The sequence below is a fragment of the Oryzias latipes genome, chromosome 10, assembly GCF_053564925.1.
Source record: "Oryzias latipes strain Hd-rR chromosome 10, Olatipes_Hd-rR_3.1".
Taxonomy (NCBI): domain Eukaryota; kingdom Metazoa; phylum Chordata; class Actinopteri; order Beloniformes; family Adrianichthyidae; genus Oryzias; species Oryzias latipes.
In genome coordinates this window covers 32,905,549-32,921,971 of record NC_136246.1, presented here as the reverse complement: position 1 = coordinate 32,921,971, position 16,423 = coordinate 32,905,549, and the positions used below count along the sequence as shown (strand labels likewise).

The 16,423-nt window shown below is 44.0% G+C and overlaps 1 protein-coding gene across 1 annotated transcript in view; it reads right to left on the bottom strand.

Moving 5' to 3' along the window:
- Window positions 1-1,045: 1,045 nt before the first annotated feature.
- Window positions 1,046-16,423, bottom strand: part of fat2 (FAT atypical cadherin 2) — a 93,917-nt gene continuing 78,539 nt past the window's right edge. Inside the window, exons 23-29 of the mRNA XM_023959404.2 lie at window positions 15,649-15,806; window positions 12,511-12,949; window positions 11,335-11,488; window positions 7,554-7,635; window positions 7,328-7,476; window positions 6,978-7,252; window positions 1,046-3,316 (exon numbers count right to left, since the gene is read on the bottom strand). Of these exons, the coding sequence (XP_023815172.1) occupies window positions 2,823-3,316; window positions 6,978-7,252; window positions 7,328-7,476; window positions 7,554-7,635; window positions 11,335-11,488; window positions 12,511-12,949; window positions 15,649-15,806 (1,751 nt within the window). The 3' untranslated portion in view covers window positions 1,046-2,822. The remainder of the gene's footprint in view (window positions 3,317-6,977; window positions 7,253-7,327; window positions 7,477-7,553; window positions 7,636-11,334; window positions 11,489-12,510; window positions 12,950-15,648; window positions 15,807-16,423) is intronic.

Here is a 16,423-nt window from a genome sequence, read left to right as displayed (position 1 = left end):
AGTTCAGTTGTTGTTTCATATTCAGTCGTTTTTCACTTCAAAAACAGTTTTTCCTGGTAAAGCACAAAGAGCTGTGGTTAATAAAAAAGGGCGTCTGTGAGTTCAACCAATAAACTGCTCACTTTGATGTTAAAACACTTTTCAGTCCCTTCAGTTGTAGAGTCTCTGGAGAGATGTTAGTTGTCTTTAATTAAAAGTTTTTTATTTATTTGAAACTTAAAATTCACTCACAGAATCCAGTCTAGCCCTTGTGATCTTCACTGGTGTCCATGGATTACATGAAATCTTTCCACCTTTATCCACCTTTGTCATGGTAGGGAGAACACGTCAATGCAAGGGTGGGGTCATCTGGACCCCATAGGATAGCACAAGGGTTAAAAGCATATATGGCCCTGACATTCATATTTTGAGGCCACTCAAAGAGTTCAGTTCATGCCTTATTATTTATATATCGTTGTGCCTCAAACTACATTCATTTCTAACAGTATGTATCATGTTAACAAAAAATTGTAGACATGTTGAAAAAATACAATTTTGCTATTACGTTGTTTCCATTAAATCATGATAAACACATCATTCAAACTCCTAGTGACAGGTGTGAACAACACTTTACAGCATTTACTGCGTGAAACCTGTACCTGTTGACCTTACCTGTGACGCTGTGGGACCTCTGGTGGCGCCCGCTGTGCAGCAGCGCTAAGCATGTCATGTGACCCGGTTGTTGGTCACATGACTCGTAACATTAAAAACAAAGTGTTTCCATTGAAGTTTGCAAAATATGTCAATTTCGCCTCAAAAACCACCTCACCTCCAAGCGCCTAAAGTTTTTTCAAAATTGTCGCATTTCAATTAGACAAATTTTTTATCGCAGGTTTGATTAGCGCAATTTGCTAGCTAATGGAAACACATTTAGGATTGTTTCTCAGAAACATCCTGGATCAGGTGTAAGAAAAGATAAAAGACGATAACTATGAATTCTTCTGGTCCTGTTTAGCACCATAACCTTTAACCCCCAGAGGCTTCACATCCCTGAGATCTGCAGCAGTAAGATTTAGAATAACTTTATTTAGATTTTCTTTTGTTTTTTTTTAAACAGAACAGGAATGACAACTTTGGAATAAAATCACTCACAGAGGAAACGTGGATGAGTTTACACCCTTACAAAAATAAACGTTTCTTACACACATTCGACAGTTACATCTTTGCACAGTACAACACAAAACCTGCATGACAACAAACCAGTGGGATTGCACGAACACACAAACAAACACAACCTACTCCTCAAGTTCTATCCTGGTTTAAATTAATGGGAGTGAGAGCGGATGTCAGATGACTGGAGGTCAAGCGGCTGCAGTGGGAAATCACCAGTTCAGCATGAAAACGCGTCAAATGTACAGAAAATGTCTGAAACACTTTGATCATAATAGGATCGTTACTTTCATTAATCCCATTAAACCGTTTTTCAAAGCACTTTTCACGCAAAACACAGCTTTTCTTAAAAAAAAATCCTAATTTGTCAAAATTCTACCATATTGTTCATATTAAATATGCAGTTTTGAGAAGAGTTATGACTTTTACAAATTACAGTTAAAGATTTTTATTTTGGGGATTCTTAGCTCCGCCCACGTGTTCAGGGCCATCAACAGTACAGTCAATGTCCGTCAAGTTTCAACACATGAAAACCTCCAGTGTGTGTGTGTGTGGGGGGGGGGGGGGGGGCTTTTCCACTTAAAAAACAATGAAAATAAAAATGAGATTTAAACTAGAGCATCGTCATCCGTCTCACACTCTGGGAGGACATTAAACATCAGATGTCCGCTCTAAAACATGGGAACTCTGTTGGACCTGAGCAGCAGAGGATCATCTGCCTTTTTTTTTTAAACGATGGTTCCTCGATCAGCTGCAGGTGAGACAGAGAGGATCTGCTCATAAATACTGACCCCCACCCCCCCACACTTCAAACACGTCCTGCTTTAATGTGCTGCATTCAGCACGACTTGTTTTTGACCTAAACACGCATTGCTTTTATCTGGGAGGCTGTATATTTGTATTTTAAAATTTGCTGCATCGACTTGTTTTCTGCTGTTCAAAGTACTCCTTATTAAGTCCAAGGCAGCGCTGCACGCCGGGGACGGGGTGGGGGTGGGGGAACAGATTCCAAATCTGCAAGATCCACACAGCACTGATGTTTGTAATGTATGTTCCATCCATCTTTCTATTATTTGTAACAGAGGATCCAGCCCTCTTCTGAGTGACAGATGCTGAAATGTTAATGCTGATTGCAATGTGGTTCACGTCACTTCTAATACATTTACATCTATGCTTTCCCATAAACATCTCACTGGTCCTTTGAAATCAGTGCAACACATCTGGACTCGTTCTGCACACGGCGGCCGCCCTCTCAGTCAGATGGAAGGAAACGACGGAGAAGCGGCGTGCAGACGTGGCTTCCTTCTTCCACGACCACATCATTTAGCGTCATCTGAAGAGTGCACAGCAGAGTCAGTAATACTGTTAGTGATTTCACAGCCGCGATGAGTCAGCGAGCCCCTCGGCAGTGTCTCTTCACCAAAAGATGAACTTCTGCTGAACTTCCCTGCTGAGGTAAACAGCGACCTTGGATGACCTCGGCCCGTCGATCAAATCAAAGACGACTGACCGCAGAGACTTTATCTCTGAGAGGAAATGGATCAGGTCACCTGGTCAGATCCTCAAGCTGCCTTAAGTAAGGGGAGCAGGTGGGGGGGTGGGGGGTTAATTGCTCCAGTCAAATTCACATTTCAGACTAAAATAATCCGCAGAAGTGGAGCCGTTTTTTCCCCCTAAAACATGACCTCCTCACAGCTCCCATAATCGCTCCCCACCATGCTGGAACCGTCGTAGCTGTGCAGGTTCTGTCTCGCCGGTCGAGTCTGAGGCTGGGCGGCGTTGGGTGGCGGCGGGCCGGCCTGCTCCGTGTAGGACGGCATGGCCATGCTGAAGCGCATGCTGAGCCTCTTGTAGCCTCCGGAAACGTTGTCGAGGCTGCGCGCGTGCTGGCGGGGGTAGTAGCTGACGGCGGTGTACTCGTTCGGGCACTGGGAGCTCGGGAGCGGGAGCCCGTCCGGACCCAAAAAGTCATCCAGGTTCTGGTTGCTGTAGCACGGCGGCAGCGGAGCGCGCCGGTCACAGCGGTCTAGGGGGAAGGGGAAGCCCCCAAATCGAGAGTTTCTGCGAGAGTCCACCGTGGAGGTGGAGTAGGTGTCCTCTACGATGTCGAACTGCGGAAACTCCTGAACGGTGGGACGACCGTAATAGTCCGGATCAGCCGGGTACACTGGAGACGAGAGGAAGACATCAGAACCAGCCGTTAAACATACATTGATGTGGCGCAGACGGACGGGCTGACGAAGAATTTAGGACAAATGAAGTCGGACCAGAAGAGAAAATAACTTTACGCTGCATTGATGTTGCATGAATGCTGCTTAAAGTCCCACAGAATCTACTAACGCATTCTTTTCTGAAGTTCTTGATCAATTCTGATGATCTATTTTCAGATCTGTCAAAGCTGTTTTTAAACATTGTTTAGGATCATAGCGACAGATTTATGAACTTCGTCCTGTTTTCTCAAACAAACTATCATAAACCAAATGAAGAAAAAAAAATCTGCAGATCTTCACATCACTAACACACCGTAACGAATTAGGAATTACGACAGGAAAGGAAAATTCAAGCAAATATAAAAAAAGAAAATTTTTTAGTTACTGGAAGATATTAACAACACAGAGATCCCTCGCTATAACACGGTTTACTTTTCACGGTTTCGCTACTTCACGGATTTGTATCGTGCATTGTGTTCTGCATTCTGATTGGCTAAAAAGTCACTACGCTTCTTCTCTACCTGTGCGTCAATAACGCTGCAGTTTAATATGTATTCGTACGTAAAACAGCTTACCAAATTAACATTATGTACGTGCAAATTCTCTTGCAATTTCTAGTTTCTCTAAAACCCATAGAAAAAGAGCGACAACAACAACTGCCTATCACCATGTTCTTCTCCTGAACAAACACACCTGAAGAAGAAAACACTGCAGAGAGGAGTCAGGATGCAGCGGCTCAGTCTGAAGAGCAGTGAAATACACCTGAGTCACTATTTGTCACACTTTACTTTGTATTTAATTCATAATCATTTTAAATTTTCTCCCGTTTAATCCAATTTTACTCGGGTCGTGGTGGGCGGGGCTAATCTTCGCAATTTGAAGCCTTCTGTTCAAATTGATGATTAAAATTATTATTTGACAGTACAGTACAGATGGTATTTGTTTCTAAAGTACTTTATTTGTGAAACAAAGCTTGAGCCTGTACAATAATTTGTTCTCCCTTTTCAATGTATAATAGAGTATTTAATTGTACATTAATTGTAAGAAAAAAAGAAAGGTTTCTACCTCACGGATTTTGCCTATCACGGGTTCTTTTTGTAACGTAACCCCCGCGAAAAACAAGGGTTTACTGTATACAACTTTTATTTGGCCTACATGGTAAATTATATCAGGTTTATTCCTTAAAACAAATTTGTATTTATTGATGTAACCTTTATTTTCAAAACCCCAAACTAGCCCTTGTGCTATCCTATGGGGTCCAGATGACCCCCCCCTTCCATTGAGGTGTTCTCCCTACCATGACAAAGGTGGATAAAGGTGGAAAGATTTCATGTAATCCATGGACACCAGTGAAGATCACAAATCATTGAAGAAAAAAGGTTCAGAGCACTGTCTAGTGGGTCTAGATGACCCAACTCCCAATGTTAAAGTGCCTAGGATAGCACAAGGGTTACTGTTTACTGTGCAGACGATAAACTGACACTGTCACTTAAAACATTTGGAAATAAAATGAGTTATAATGAGGTTTTTATTTTTACCTGGAATACGCTCTGTTTATGCGGGAAAAATTCAATACTACAAATAATTGATCAAACAGGCTGTGAGGGTTTTTAACCTTGGGGCCTTTTTCCAAGAATAAAATAAATTAAAGTGAATGAAAAAAGACTAATAAATGGTGTTAAAATCTTCAGTGTGGCGTTTTTCATGCCTGAACTTCTGTTTGTTACAGCTCAGGAAATGAGAAACAAAAAGTCCTGAAAGTGCTTTTATAGACAAATCAAGCTTTTCCCAAGATGCACTGCAGCTAAATCTTTGATTTGTAACATTTTGCATCTCTGGGACTTTGTGGGGAAAAAAATCCTGAGTTGTTGCTGGTAAAAAGTGACATCATTTCACGTTTATTGTTTATATTGTTGTCATTTCATCTTTTACGAATAATAGAATGGAAGTTAAACTGAATCCTTAAAATTTAGTAAAGATAATCATTTGTCAAACTTTAGTAAATACAATGGCATTATCATACATGGTTGCTGCCGCAGACAGCATCATTTAAGTTTTGGGGGATTATTTTACTGTTGACAGAGTTGGTGGCCATCAATCACTTCCTGATGCTTGGCAGGTCGACGTCGCTTTCTGATTGGATGCTTCATCATTCCATCAAAAGTAATTCTGATGGAAGATTCTGCCTCCCTGTTAAACATCAGTAATGGACTGAAATGCTGCAGACCTGACTCGTTCAGAGTCTATGCTAGCTTTGGGCGTTGTCCCCATTAGAAAACACTGAGCGCCAACATGCGGCCAGTAGGAGAGAGGCAGTAAAAAGAGGCAGGCTCTGTTCCTATTAAACAAGGCTTGATAAGAAGTAGAGCTGTATCTCAGCGTCCTTCGTCCTGCCCGAAAAGGTCAAACCGATAAATGATCCCGCCCTGCCTGAGGAGCAAAGGAACGACCAACGTCTGACCCTCCTCCCAGTCTGTCTCCAGAACAGATCAGAGGATTTATGACTCCTGCCCCAGATGTATTGATCTGGGTAGAAAGGCAAAAGAGTTGCCATGTGGAGCAGAAAGGTGGAGGCGGTTCACACCAACAGCCAAAATAACTTTTGAGGTTATTATAAAACCTGCTTTCATCCAATGTTGTTGGTTCAAACGTTTGAAGATTAGCAGCAGGAATCGGTCTGCAGGTGGTAGTCATGTCGTCCTATCACACACGGTACTGATTGGTTTCTTCTGTCTGGTCTAACTTGTCAATGCATTCCAGTGTTTCACCATAACCCTTGTGCTATCCTAGGCACTTTAACATTGGGACTTGGGTCATCTAGACCCACTAGACAGTGCTCTGAACCTTTTTTCTTCAATGATTTGTGATCGTCACTGGTGTCCATGGATTACATGAAATCTTTCCACCTTTATCCACCTTTGTCATGGTAGGAAGAACACGTCAATGGAAGGGTGGGGTCATCTGGACCCCATAGGATAGCACAAGGGTTAGATGTATGACGATGTTTGATGATTTGTGTCGTGTCTATGAATGGAATCATTTATATTTTTTTACCCCATTTAGATCTTTCAAAAATGTCAGTATCAATCTATTTGTTAGATGAGATGTTTGTTTCCGATAAAAAAAAAGACTTTCATGAACTTCATTGAAGTTAGGGTTACTGTCCAATGAGCTGTCCGTTATCCGAAATGACCTGACGACACGGAAGAGCAACGTGAGCTCTCTTTAGTTCACCTCTGCTGATTTCTACGTTTGCCTGAAAGTGAACAGAAACTAGACTACAGGCTATGTGGCACCAGAGTTTAAGTGATCTTTCACCTCCAACCAAACCAAGAGAAAACAGGCTCCAGCATGCATTAAACAGGCAGATGTGAAAGCATTCTGGAGGGTGGAAATAAGTAAAAACTTTGCTAAATCAGGATAAATTAGACAAAGGCCTAAAGAAGTTTACAAGAAACCAAAGTAGAATCATCCTAAACAGCTCTTCAAATTCAGCAAAAAGTGTTTTACAAAACCACACATTCACCTGAAAATTCTTTTTGCAGAATTATTTAAAAAAAAAAGAAAAAAAGACAGCTGTAAGCAATTTGAATAATGTACAGTGTTCCCAAAATGCACCTTCGTACTCCATGTCCCATCGTCCTTTTCTGATGGAGTCGTTGTCGGAGCTGGACGGTGGTCTGGCAGGAAGATTGGGAGCCACGCTGCACACAACCGGTCCATGCGTCTTTGGCGATCTGCCTCCAGACGAACTGATTTGGCTCCTGGGTCTAAGGGATCTGAACGGCGTGTGGTCCAGGTTGTTGGTGGAGCCGGCCAGGGAGCTCATCTCCACCGGGGGGGTTTCCTGAGGGGCTGCTTTGGCATCCTTGGCCGGACTGGATTGGAAATAGCTGTGGAGATGGAGCAGTTTAATGCCTGATTTGAGAAAAATCTGACCAATTTTCTCACAACGGCAGTTTTCTCACCCGTTGGAGTCCTGAACGCACGCCGGCTTTTTCTTCTTCTGCCGAACGTATCGTTTTCTTATGATGACAAAGATGACGACCAGGGACAGGATTCCAAGAAGGCCTGCACAAATCTCTATGATTTCCACAAAACCCATCCCTTGATGTTCCTGTTAAAAAAGGCAGTGATGCATTCAGTGTCCTGCCGAAAGCTGGGAGTTTGTCGTGACTTGCCGCTCTGACTGACCAGTGGCAGTTTGCATCGGATCTGACCGTCCAGAACCTCACAGTTGAAGCCTCCGGAACAGGAACTTGTCAAGCAGTGACATCTAAAAGATCAGACACAATAATCATTATTCTTCACAAACACAGCTGTGTTATCCTTGTACTCGCAGGGTTGGGCAATTCCAGGCCTCGAGGGCCGGTGTGTCTGCATGATTTCCAGACATCCTTGCCCTACTCATGGCTGATTACCTGGTTCAGGTGTGTCCAGCCAATCAGAACATGCCAGAGCAGGGTATGATGGAAAACATGCAGGAATGCGGCCCTCAGTGCCCACCTCTGTAAAATACTGTATGCTCTGACACAGTTATTGTGTTTCTAAAATGTGTGTGGCTTAGTTGACCTTTTTCAGGCCGTGGCAGTCATGCAATAATTTAACGGACCGTTCTGAACAGTGCTCAAACGGGCCATTTGAATTGTGTTTTTTGTTTTAACCTCCATTTTTTCTCAACATTTGAAGGTAAAGTTTATCTTAACCCTCTGTAAATTATCTGCAGCTCTTAAAAATTCATTTTTTTCACTGGATTTCACATAGAAACCATTAAAATCTGCTCTAGATTTTTCCTTAACCCATAACTGTCAAAGAAGAAGCAAAAAAATTAGATGCCAGCTTCACCCTCGTCCAACTTTTAGGCAGGACCGATCAATCCCCCCCAAAAAATAATAATATATATATACGTTTATATTTGGAGTACAGGTTTTTGTCTGGTAAATGCATATTTCTTTTATTTTGAAGTTCTTCTGTTTCCTCTCAGGATCTTTTCTGCCAAAAATAAAACTTTACAAATATGTTTGTCCTTTGTTGACTTTGCTAGCTTGGGGGTTTCAGTTTAGCTTTAAGAAAGCAGCGGATGGATTTTTCCCACGTGACCGAGCGACTAAACATGCCACAAGACGGATTTTGATGGGGTGGATAGGGTAGTTTTTCAAAATAAAACTTCCTTCAGAATCAGATTAGAAATGAAACAGAAAATGTAGGTTGTGTTTCTACTCTGCGGGCCAGTACCAACTGCCCCATTGACCGGACTGGTCCGCTGCCCGTGGAGTTGAGTTCCACTGGTTCAGTGTTTCTATATTTTCTTTTGTCCTTATGAAGTGTTTTATTTTCATGAAAATAACAGAAAGGTGATTGATTTTCCTTTTGTCAGTAGAAATGGATAAAATCTGAAATCAGCATTGTGTACTCCTGATGTTTGTTATTTTCTTTCAGAACAATTCCTGTTCCTTAAACTGCTGAAAAGCTCTTGTGTATTTAGGTGTGACCAGCGTATAGCTGCAGCAGCGGAGCGGCCACTTTGAAGGTTACTTTTGCTGCTGATGTGGCAAACTTTTCTGCAGCGCCGTCTTCCTTCCGTCGCACATGTGAAGCAGAACCCTGAGGACCGGCAGAACTGTGATTGCTCAGTGCCGGAGCTGCTGTTCCCACAGAAAGCTTTTGTTCAGTAGGAAACTTTCTGGTGTTGAGATTTACTCCACCATGAGCAGAACCCCTGTTCTTTGGAAAAGGTTCATCCTCAGTCCCGTCGTTTCTGAACAGCGTTAGGGAAGTTTCTTCAGAAAACATTGGGTTTGCATCCTAAATGAATCTAACGGACCAAACTCATCCTTCCAATTATGCCTCACCAACAGACAACGAAAGCCTCCGCCGTGGCGTGGATGGATTGCTGTCAGTAGCGGTGAGGCCCACTCCACAAACACATTAAACGAAGGGCGACTATGCAAATGCTGCTGTAATTTGTTTGACAGCTGTGGAGGTGTGACTGGAATTTAGCCGGCTGCCGGAATGCAAACATTCTGTGCGTTTGTGTGCGTGTGCTGTGGTTTGAGGACGCCTCATGTCATGCATATGCAAATGCGGGTTTTTTAAAAATGCAACAAGCATGTGCTGCTGAGATGTTGTGTTTAATGAGGTTTGCACTGTTTTTCAATTTGTTTGTCCTTGCTGGAACCACAACAGCCCCCTCCCAGCATGTAATTACAGTTCTGTGGGTGTGTGCTGCTCTTGACCACAATTCATTGGGGTTTATATGAAGTGGGGCTGCATGTAATTAAGGAAAACATGTGACATTGTAGTGCTGTTGCATATTAAACTACTCCCAGTGTGAATCAAAGCGTTGGCGCTGGCGGCACGACCGACTTTTACTGTCTCAAGCTTTAAAAAGCCTGAGTTTGTAGTTTGAAAACCACAATAAAGTCCCTGAGAAATGGATCAGTAGGACTCTTAATATTTATAGTCTTGTTTTTGCTGTCCGGTTCAGAAGGGTCCAGGTAATCCAGGTGAGTGTTTCCGATCAAAGTTGGACGCATGTGGGGTAAAGCTGACAAAAACAACGTCCTCCAGCTTATTTAATGCTGTTTGAGAGACGATTGCAGGCAGCCAAGACGCTTTCTCGGAGCTTTCCTTTGTCGTAGTGACCTTCAGCCAATCAACAGGTTTCAACAGTATAGCTCCACCCGAACCGGTCCGTTCCCTTTTTCTATGGATCAACAACCAACGGGGGCCCAAAAATGGAAAGGCTCAAAATAGTGGACTGGTCTTAGAAACACTTTTTCTTTTCTTCTTAGATTTGATTTCTGTAACCTTCATACCGCCGTTGGGTATTGGTAGACCAAAGGTCATGTAGTCTTTAACATCTTGGCTTTGGTTTTGCTCCTAAATCACAAGATCCGGTTAAATCAGTCGGCCTTCCATTTCCACCAACTCAGTGGACCAGTGGTAGAGTGTCCGCCCCAGAGACTCTAATTATGAGACCCAGTGCCTCCCTGCTTGAAACTCAGCATTAGGGGTTGAACCACCCAAAGGTTTATCATTAACCACCCTGGCACGGCGTTGGCTGTGGCTAACCAAGGTCAAATGCAGAGGACAGATTTCACATCAAGTGTGTGACAACGAATAGGACTCTAACATTAAAAGGACAACTTCTCATTGATAGGGGGTGTTGGTTGATTGGTTGGTTGGTTGGTTGGTTGGTTGGTTGGTCAGAGGTCCTCTGCTGTGCGTTCATTGTGTTTGTGTGAATGTGTGTGTGTGTGTGTGTGTGTGTGCAGAGGAACTCTCATGTTTCTGACTCTTCCTCATTTTTTTTTTTTTGTCATCCAGTCTAGAACTTTACATAAAGTTTAGCTTCAAACACAAGAGTTTGACGGAAATATATTTCTGATTTTCACTGGAAGTATAAAACACGACACAAATGTTAACCGCGTGAAGCGTCAACTGCTGGACGACAACAAAAAGGATTATGAGATTGACCTTTGACCTGAATCTAGGGCGCTGATCAAAAAAAATGGATATGAAATAAAACTTTTACTTGGAGGCACACAGACTAACATGAATGAAAACAAAACTGACCTTTGACCTCTCTTAGCTAAAAGTAGTCCCTTAAAGTGTAGAGAGGTAGTATATTTGAAGTTTACTTTTTTATAAACTATTAAAATATTATAAACTTCAAATGTTCCAATTTAGTCTGAAGAAGTATTCAGTTAGTATATTTCCTACACTACACAAACATGGTCTATGTACTTGCTATACTTAAACTCAAGAATACCTTCAATTAATTAAATTAGGGCTTGTTAAATTGATTCGGTTTGGAATATTAATTTAATTAATATTAATATATTAATAAAAAAATATATTGGTTTGCTATTTTGTTTACAAACATCATCAAACCAAACTGAGGTTACGGCTGCCGTTTTCTGCTTCCTTTTAATAAAAAGCTATTTTCTAATGTGTCGGCTCGGTTTCATACCTGGCTTGAGGGTTTTCCTTTGAGCAGTTGCACATGTAGCCGTCGGCCTGCGGCGTGCACGCCGAGCCGTGCGCACACGGCTGCGAGGCACACGGGTTGTTGGGCAGCTCACAGCGGGCGCCGTGGAACGGTCCTTCACAGCTGCACCGAGGCTCTGCGGCGAGTCAAACAAGACGACAGCGGCTGAGCTCTGACCGCAGCCGGAACGTTTGACAGGAACATGTCAGCAGTGAGAGGAGAAATCCCACACAGACTCAAGAGCTAAACTCATAGAAATGCAGCCATCTGCAACTTTACTTCCAAAGGTAGTAAACGTTTGCACTGCTTTTATTTCTTCTTTGTCGTCTGTTAAGGAGGAAAATTGACCAGAAAAACATTCAGCTTCTGGTTTACTCGACGGCCAATTCATTTCAAAATGAAACATGTTTGACAGCTGAGTAAATGTGATTTATCGTAATGATTAAAATTCTGTGCCTGGGTTTGCAGTTTTGATGTTTTTTGATGGAGGAATTAAAAGGAATGCAGCTCAGTGACCTGAGAGGAAACATCAGGAGCAACGTTTTCTGATATCAGCTGCAGGAAATCTGCAGCCTTCAGGCTGAAGCTCCTGAAGAGAAGGTTTATCTCCTCTCCTCATCTGTAGAGCGGCGGGTATCTTCATCGGCTAAATGTAGAACGCCAGCAGCAGTAACCAGTCAGTGTTGCTGCTGGTTTGGTGGACTATCAATAAAAAAGTGGAAGGATATCAGAGACAGCAAAAGCTTTTGAAAAATGTGCCGAATCTTCTTTAATTGTTGAGGAAAACACAGAAACGTCTGACTTACTACTTTACTTTATCAGACGAGCAAAAAAATCAAAGATCACAACTGGAGTTTGTTTTGTCGTTTTGGAGAATTTATAGTTTTTGACTTAAATCTAAAATAAGTTTGGGATCACCAGAGCCTGAGTTTTGGAACGTAAACGTGTTTTATTTTGACGGTAAACCTGTCTTCCATTTCACTGAGAATTCAGGTTTTTGTAGCCAAAACTTTCTTTTAAAGACGACTGAACTAAAAAAATCCTTTCCAGCTGGATTCTCTTTATGGCCGTATCTCTAACATCCCAGTCTGTAAAAACAGTCAGTAATGACGAGTCGACACTTCAAAGATGATGATGAAGGCCACATTCTCCACTCACCTCCACCAGCGTCCTCTTTGCACTTCCCTCCATTCAGGCAGGCCTGCTGACTGCAGCCTCCCGCCGCGCTGCAGCACCCGTACACCCCAAACACCCGTCTGCTCCCTGACCCCGCCCACTCCTGCGCATCCCCCGCTGGGATTGGCTCTCCGTTGAACTGCAGGTCCTCCAGGCAGCCGATGAAGTCCCGTCGCTGCTGTGAAGGTGTCTCCGTGGAGCCGAAGAGCAAGGCACCATGGGAACGCAGCATCCTACACGGCTCCGTCAGGGGGACGGAGGTGGGACGATGCTGGTCCAGGGTCAGTCTCAGAAAGGTGGAGTTGACCTCCAGCAGGACGCTGTGCCAGCGGCCGTCCGCCACTGGAGGAGACTGGAGCCGCAGCGTCCTGGAGGAGCCTTTTCCACATTCGTACCTGAGCTGCAGCTCACCTTCAGTCACCTGGAAGGGATGACAGGAAGCAGCTGCTCAGATCAGACTTCAATGAACTCAACTTGAAAAAGGTTCATGCAGCTTTTGAGGCTTAAATGTAATGTTTGGCTCTTGAGTGTTCCTGGGAAACCGTCTCAGCTCTTTCATTTTCTCGATTTTTAAGTGCTGTTTGTTATGTTTGCATACATTGAATGTGTGTTTTACAGAAAGCAGCTGTTTTCATGTTGGGGTTTGATCCACATTACAGTCTGGGTTTCTCTGTTTTTAATCTTGGATGTTCATCCATTAAATGTTGTTCATCTCAAATGTTTCTGTTGTTCCAGCTGAAGGACAGAACAAAGGAACAAATCTCAGAGATCTTCCCGGTGGATCACTGATCTTCTGCTCAGATCACAGCTGATGTAATGGGATCTATTTCACGTGACGTCTCCTCGTGAGACTGTCGCTGGATACTGCAGAGTTTGCAGCAGCGGCCGCTGCAGCGCGTCCAGCCAAACTCCTCTGGGACAAAGATCTCCTCGTCAGCGCTTCTTCACGACTCCGTAAATCAAAGCAGAAGCGCGGCGGCGGCAGCGAGCTTTAAAGCTGTCGGCTGAAGTCCAGCCTCCCATCTGCTGTCAGGTTTTTAATCTGCACAGGTTTCTACTGTGGAGTAAAAGCAGGAGGCGGTGCTGCTGCTCCCCCCGCTGCGATCAAAGCTTCAGGGATGTTCTGACGAACAGAAGGAGCAGCAGGAACACTGCTGTGGTTACGTCCACACGTGGAACCGGAGCTGGGAGCCTGACGGACGCAGCAGCAGCTGATCCGACCCGGTGCCGGGGCTACCTGCCGCCACCTGATCTGTCCCAGAAGAAAACCGTGGAACTCAAAGAGTTTCAGCCTCTCCTCTCTGGACACGCACTCTGCTGTTGTTTGTAACGTGACATTCTTTTGTTTTTTCACTTCTGGCCGCTCAGCCCGGCTCCATCAGTCAGATTCCACGTCGCAGCTGGTGATGGCGGTGAACCCCAAACATGAACAGGACTTGAAGGGGAACCACTCAGCATTTGGGTCCGCACTCTCCGCCGATCAGGTGCTTTCTGAGTCATCACAGCGCTAGGCTGCTCTCAGGTGTTCAGAAATTCAGTTTAAAGTTGATTTTGCACGCCGTTACCCTGAACCCCGGATTCTTGGAAAAGATTGAACGGCTCTGTTGAAGTTTCCCCGAGCTCGCAGACGATGAAATATTCAGCCCAAGAGGAGCGCCACAAGGACAGCGCGCTCCTACGTCGAATGTTTATGTTTAGAAAAGTGTTCAAGCTTCTCAAAGAAAATGCATTTGCATTATTCTTCCTTCCCCTTAAAAAATAAGCTGCTGAAGAGAGAGCATTAAGAGGATTGGAGGGAAAAATACAAATAACCCTTTTCACTGTCGTAGAATTCTGCACTCCATGGGTTCTGGTTATATTTTTTTACCTATTATTGGGTTTTTCTTCAATAAAACTATTCAAAAAGTTGCAGTTTAAAGATTAATAATAATCCAACTGCCTGCTGGGGGGTTTTAGTTGCCAGGTCTGTTGCAGTTTTTGGCATCAAAGCCTCGAATAGATGCAGAATGTGAAGCGAATTGGATATCTGTGACAGAGAAACACAACCCACAGAGGTGGTTAAATGCTTTATCAACGCGTAATCCAAACAGATCAGGCATGGGGGTGGAGTTAAGATCATGTGGGCTTATCTGCTTTTTATATTTTTAGCTCATCTCTGTCATCGTTTGATTCATGAGATCAATGTGATAGAAGAAACAAGTGATGGTTTTACCCTGAAGAGCTGTATTCTGGAAGTGATTATCAAGAAAACCCAACGTGACGATGAATCAAGACCAGAACTTCTTCCAGTGTTTCAATTGAGGATGTTGGCTTTAAATAACAATAAAAACAACAATCCACGTAAAAAACGCTCCTGCTCTTCTAACCTCTGACACATGGTCCTACAGGTGAGGCAGCTGAGACCAGCTGTGTAAACGAGATACAAACAAACGATCCTGCCGCTCTCTGTGTGACACGTCCATGTTGGGGAGCAGATCCGTCAAACTAGTTCCAGCTGCATCTGGAGATGTTTTTTTAATTTTTTTATTTATTTATTTTTTATTTTATTTATTTTTTTGCATCTGGAGACATTTGAAATGCTTCAGCCGCTGTGGGCGTTCCCTCAGTCCGTCCATCCGTCCTTCCTTCCCTCCCTCCCTCCCTCCCTCCCTCCCTCCCTCCCTCCCTCCCTCCCTCCCTCCCTCCCTCCCTCCCTCCATCCATCTGTCCATCCATCCGTCCCTCCCTCCCTCCCTCCCTCCATCCATCCACCCATCCGTCCCTCCCTCCCTCCCTCCCTCCCTCCCTCCATCCATCCATCCATCTGTCCATCCATCCATCCGTCCCTCCCTCCCTCCCTCCCTCCATCCATCTGTCCATCCATCCGTCCCTCCCTCCTTCCATCTTGATCAGAGAAAACTCAGTGAGTTCTTCCACCTCCTTCAGATGAATGGAATTCTGATTCTCTGGCTCCGACTGTAATAAATGCATCACTGGCTTCATCCTCGTCTCCCTGTGCTGTCGTGACATTTCCAAACAGCAGTGTGCGGTTGGGAACCAACCAAAGCAGAGATTCAGCCGAAAGGAAACGCGTGGCGTGTTTGTCGCTGCGTTTCCTTCAAGCAGAACGGGGGGAAGTACCTGCAGAGCTCCCCAGTCGCCGGCGCCGTGCGTGGACATGATGAGGCCCTGCGTGTGGAGCGTCTTGAACCCCAGCGACAGCTTGAACTCCCAGCTGTCCTCGTCCTGCCCGTGCAGGTACTTCAGGTAGGACCTGCTGTCGAACCTCAGAGCCGACTCTGAAACACAAACGGCTCTGTCAGTCACAGAGACAAGCCAGGAGTCATTTTGTGACACGTTTGGGAAACATTTCTTTTCTTTGAAGCCCAACTCCAGTGAAAATGGTCTTTTTGAGGTTTTATCATGGTCTTGTAGCATTTTCTTAAGATGGAGGACATATAAAAAGGATAACTAGGATTAAAATGCTATTTCTGGGTATTTTTTTTATTCAAATTGTGGTAAATAAGAAGGAAAAATGCAGTTTGACAAAGATCATTTTTGTGACGAAAAAATAAACTAGGTGGTTATAAGCTCCCTGCCCGACTTGTAGACGACTTCATCCATGTACGCCTTCGTTGTCCTCGTCTGAGCTGGTTTTAACGTATTGCATTCCCTGTATATGTTGGCACAGAGCACACGACAAAGTACGAATTTCTGGGCTTCTCTGTTGCAAATAACAACGTATTCAGGAAATGCAGTAGGTTAAAATGCAAACTGGAGTAAAATATACCAGCTCAGAGAAGGAAAATGAGATTGAAACTTGAATCTGGCTCCGAACTGTACGGCTGGATGGCTCTGATATTGCTCGCCATTTCTTTTTCTTTTGCACCACTAATGTTAGGTTGGGGGTTGTGAG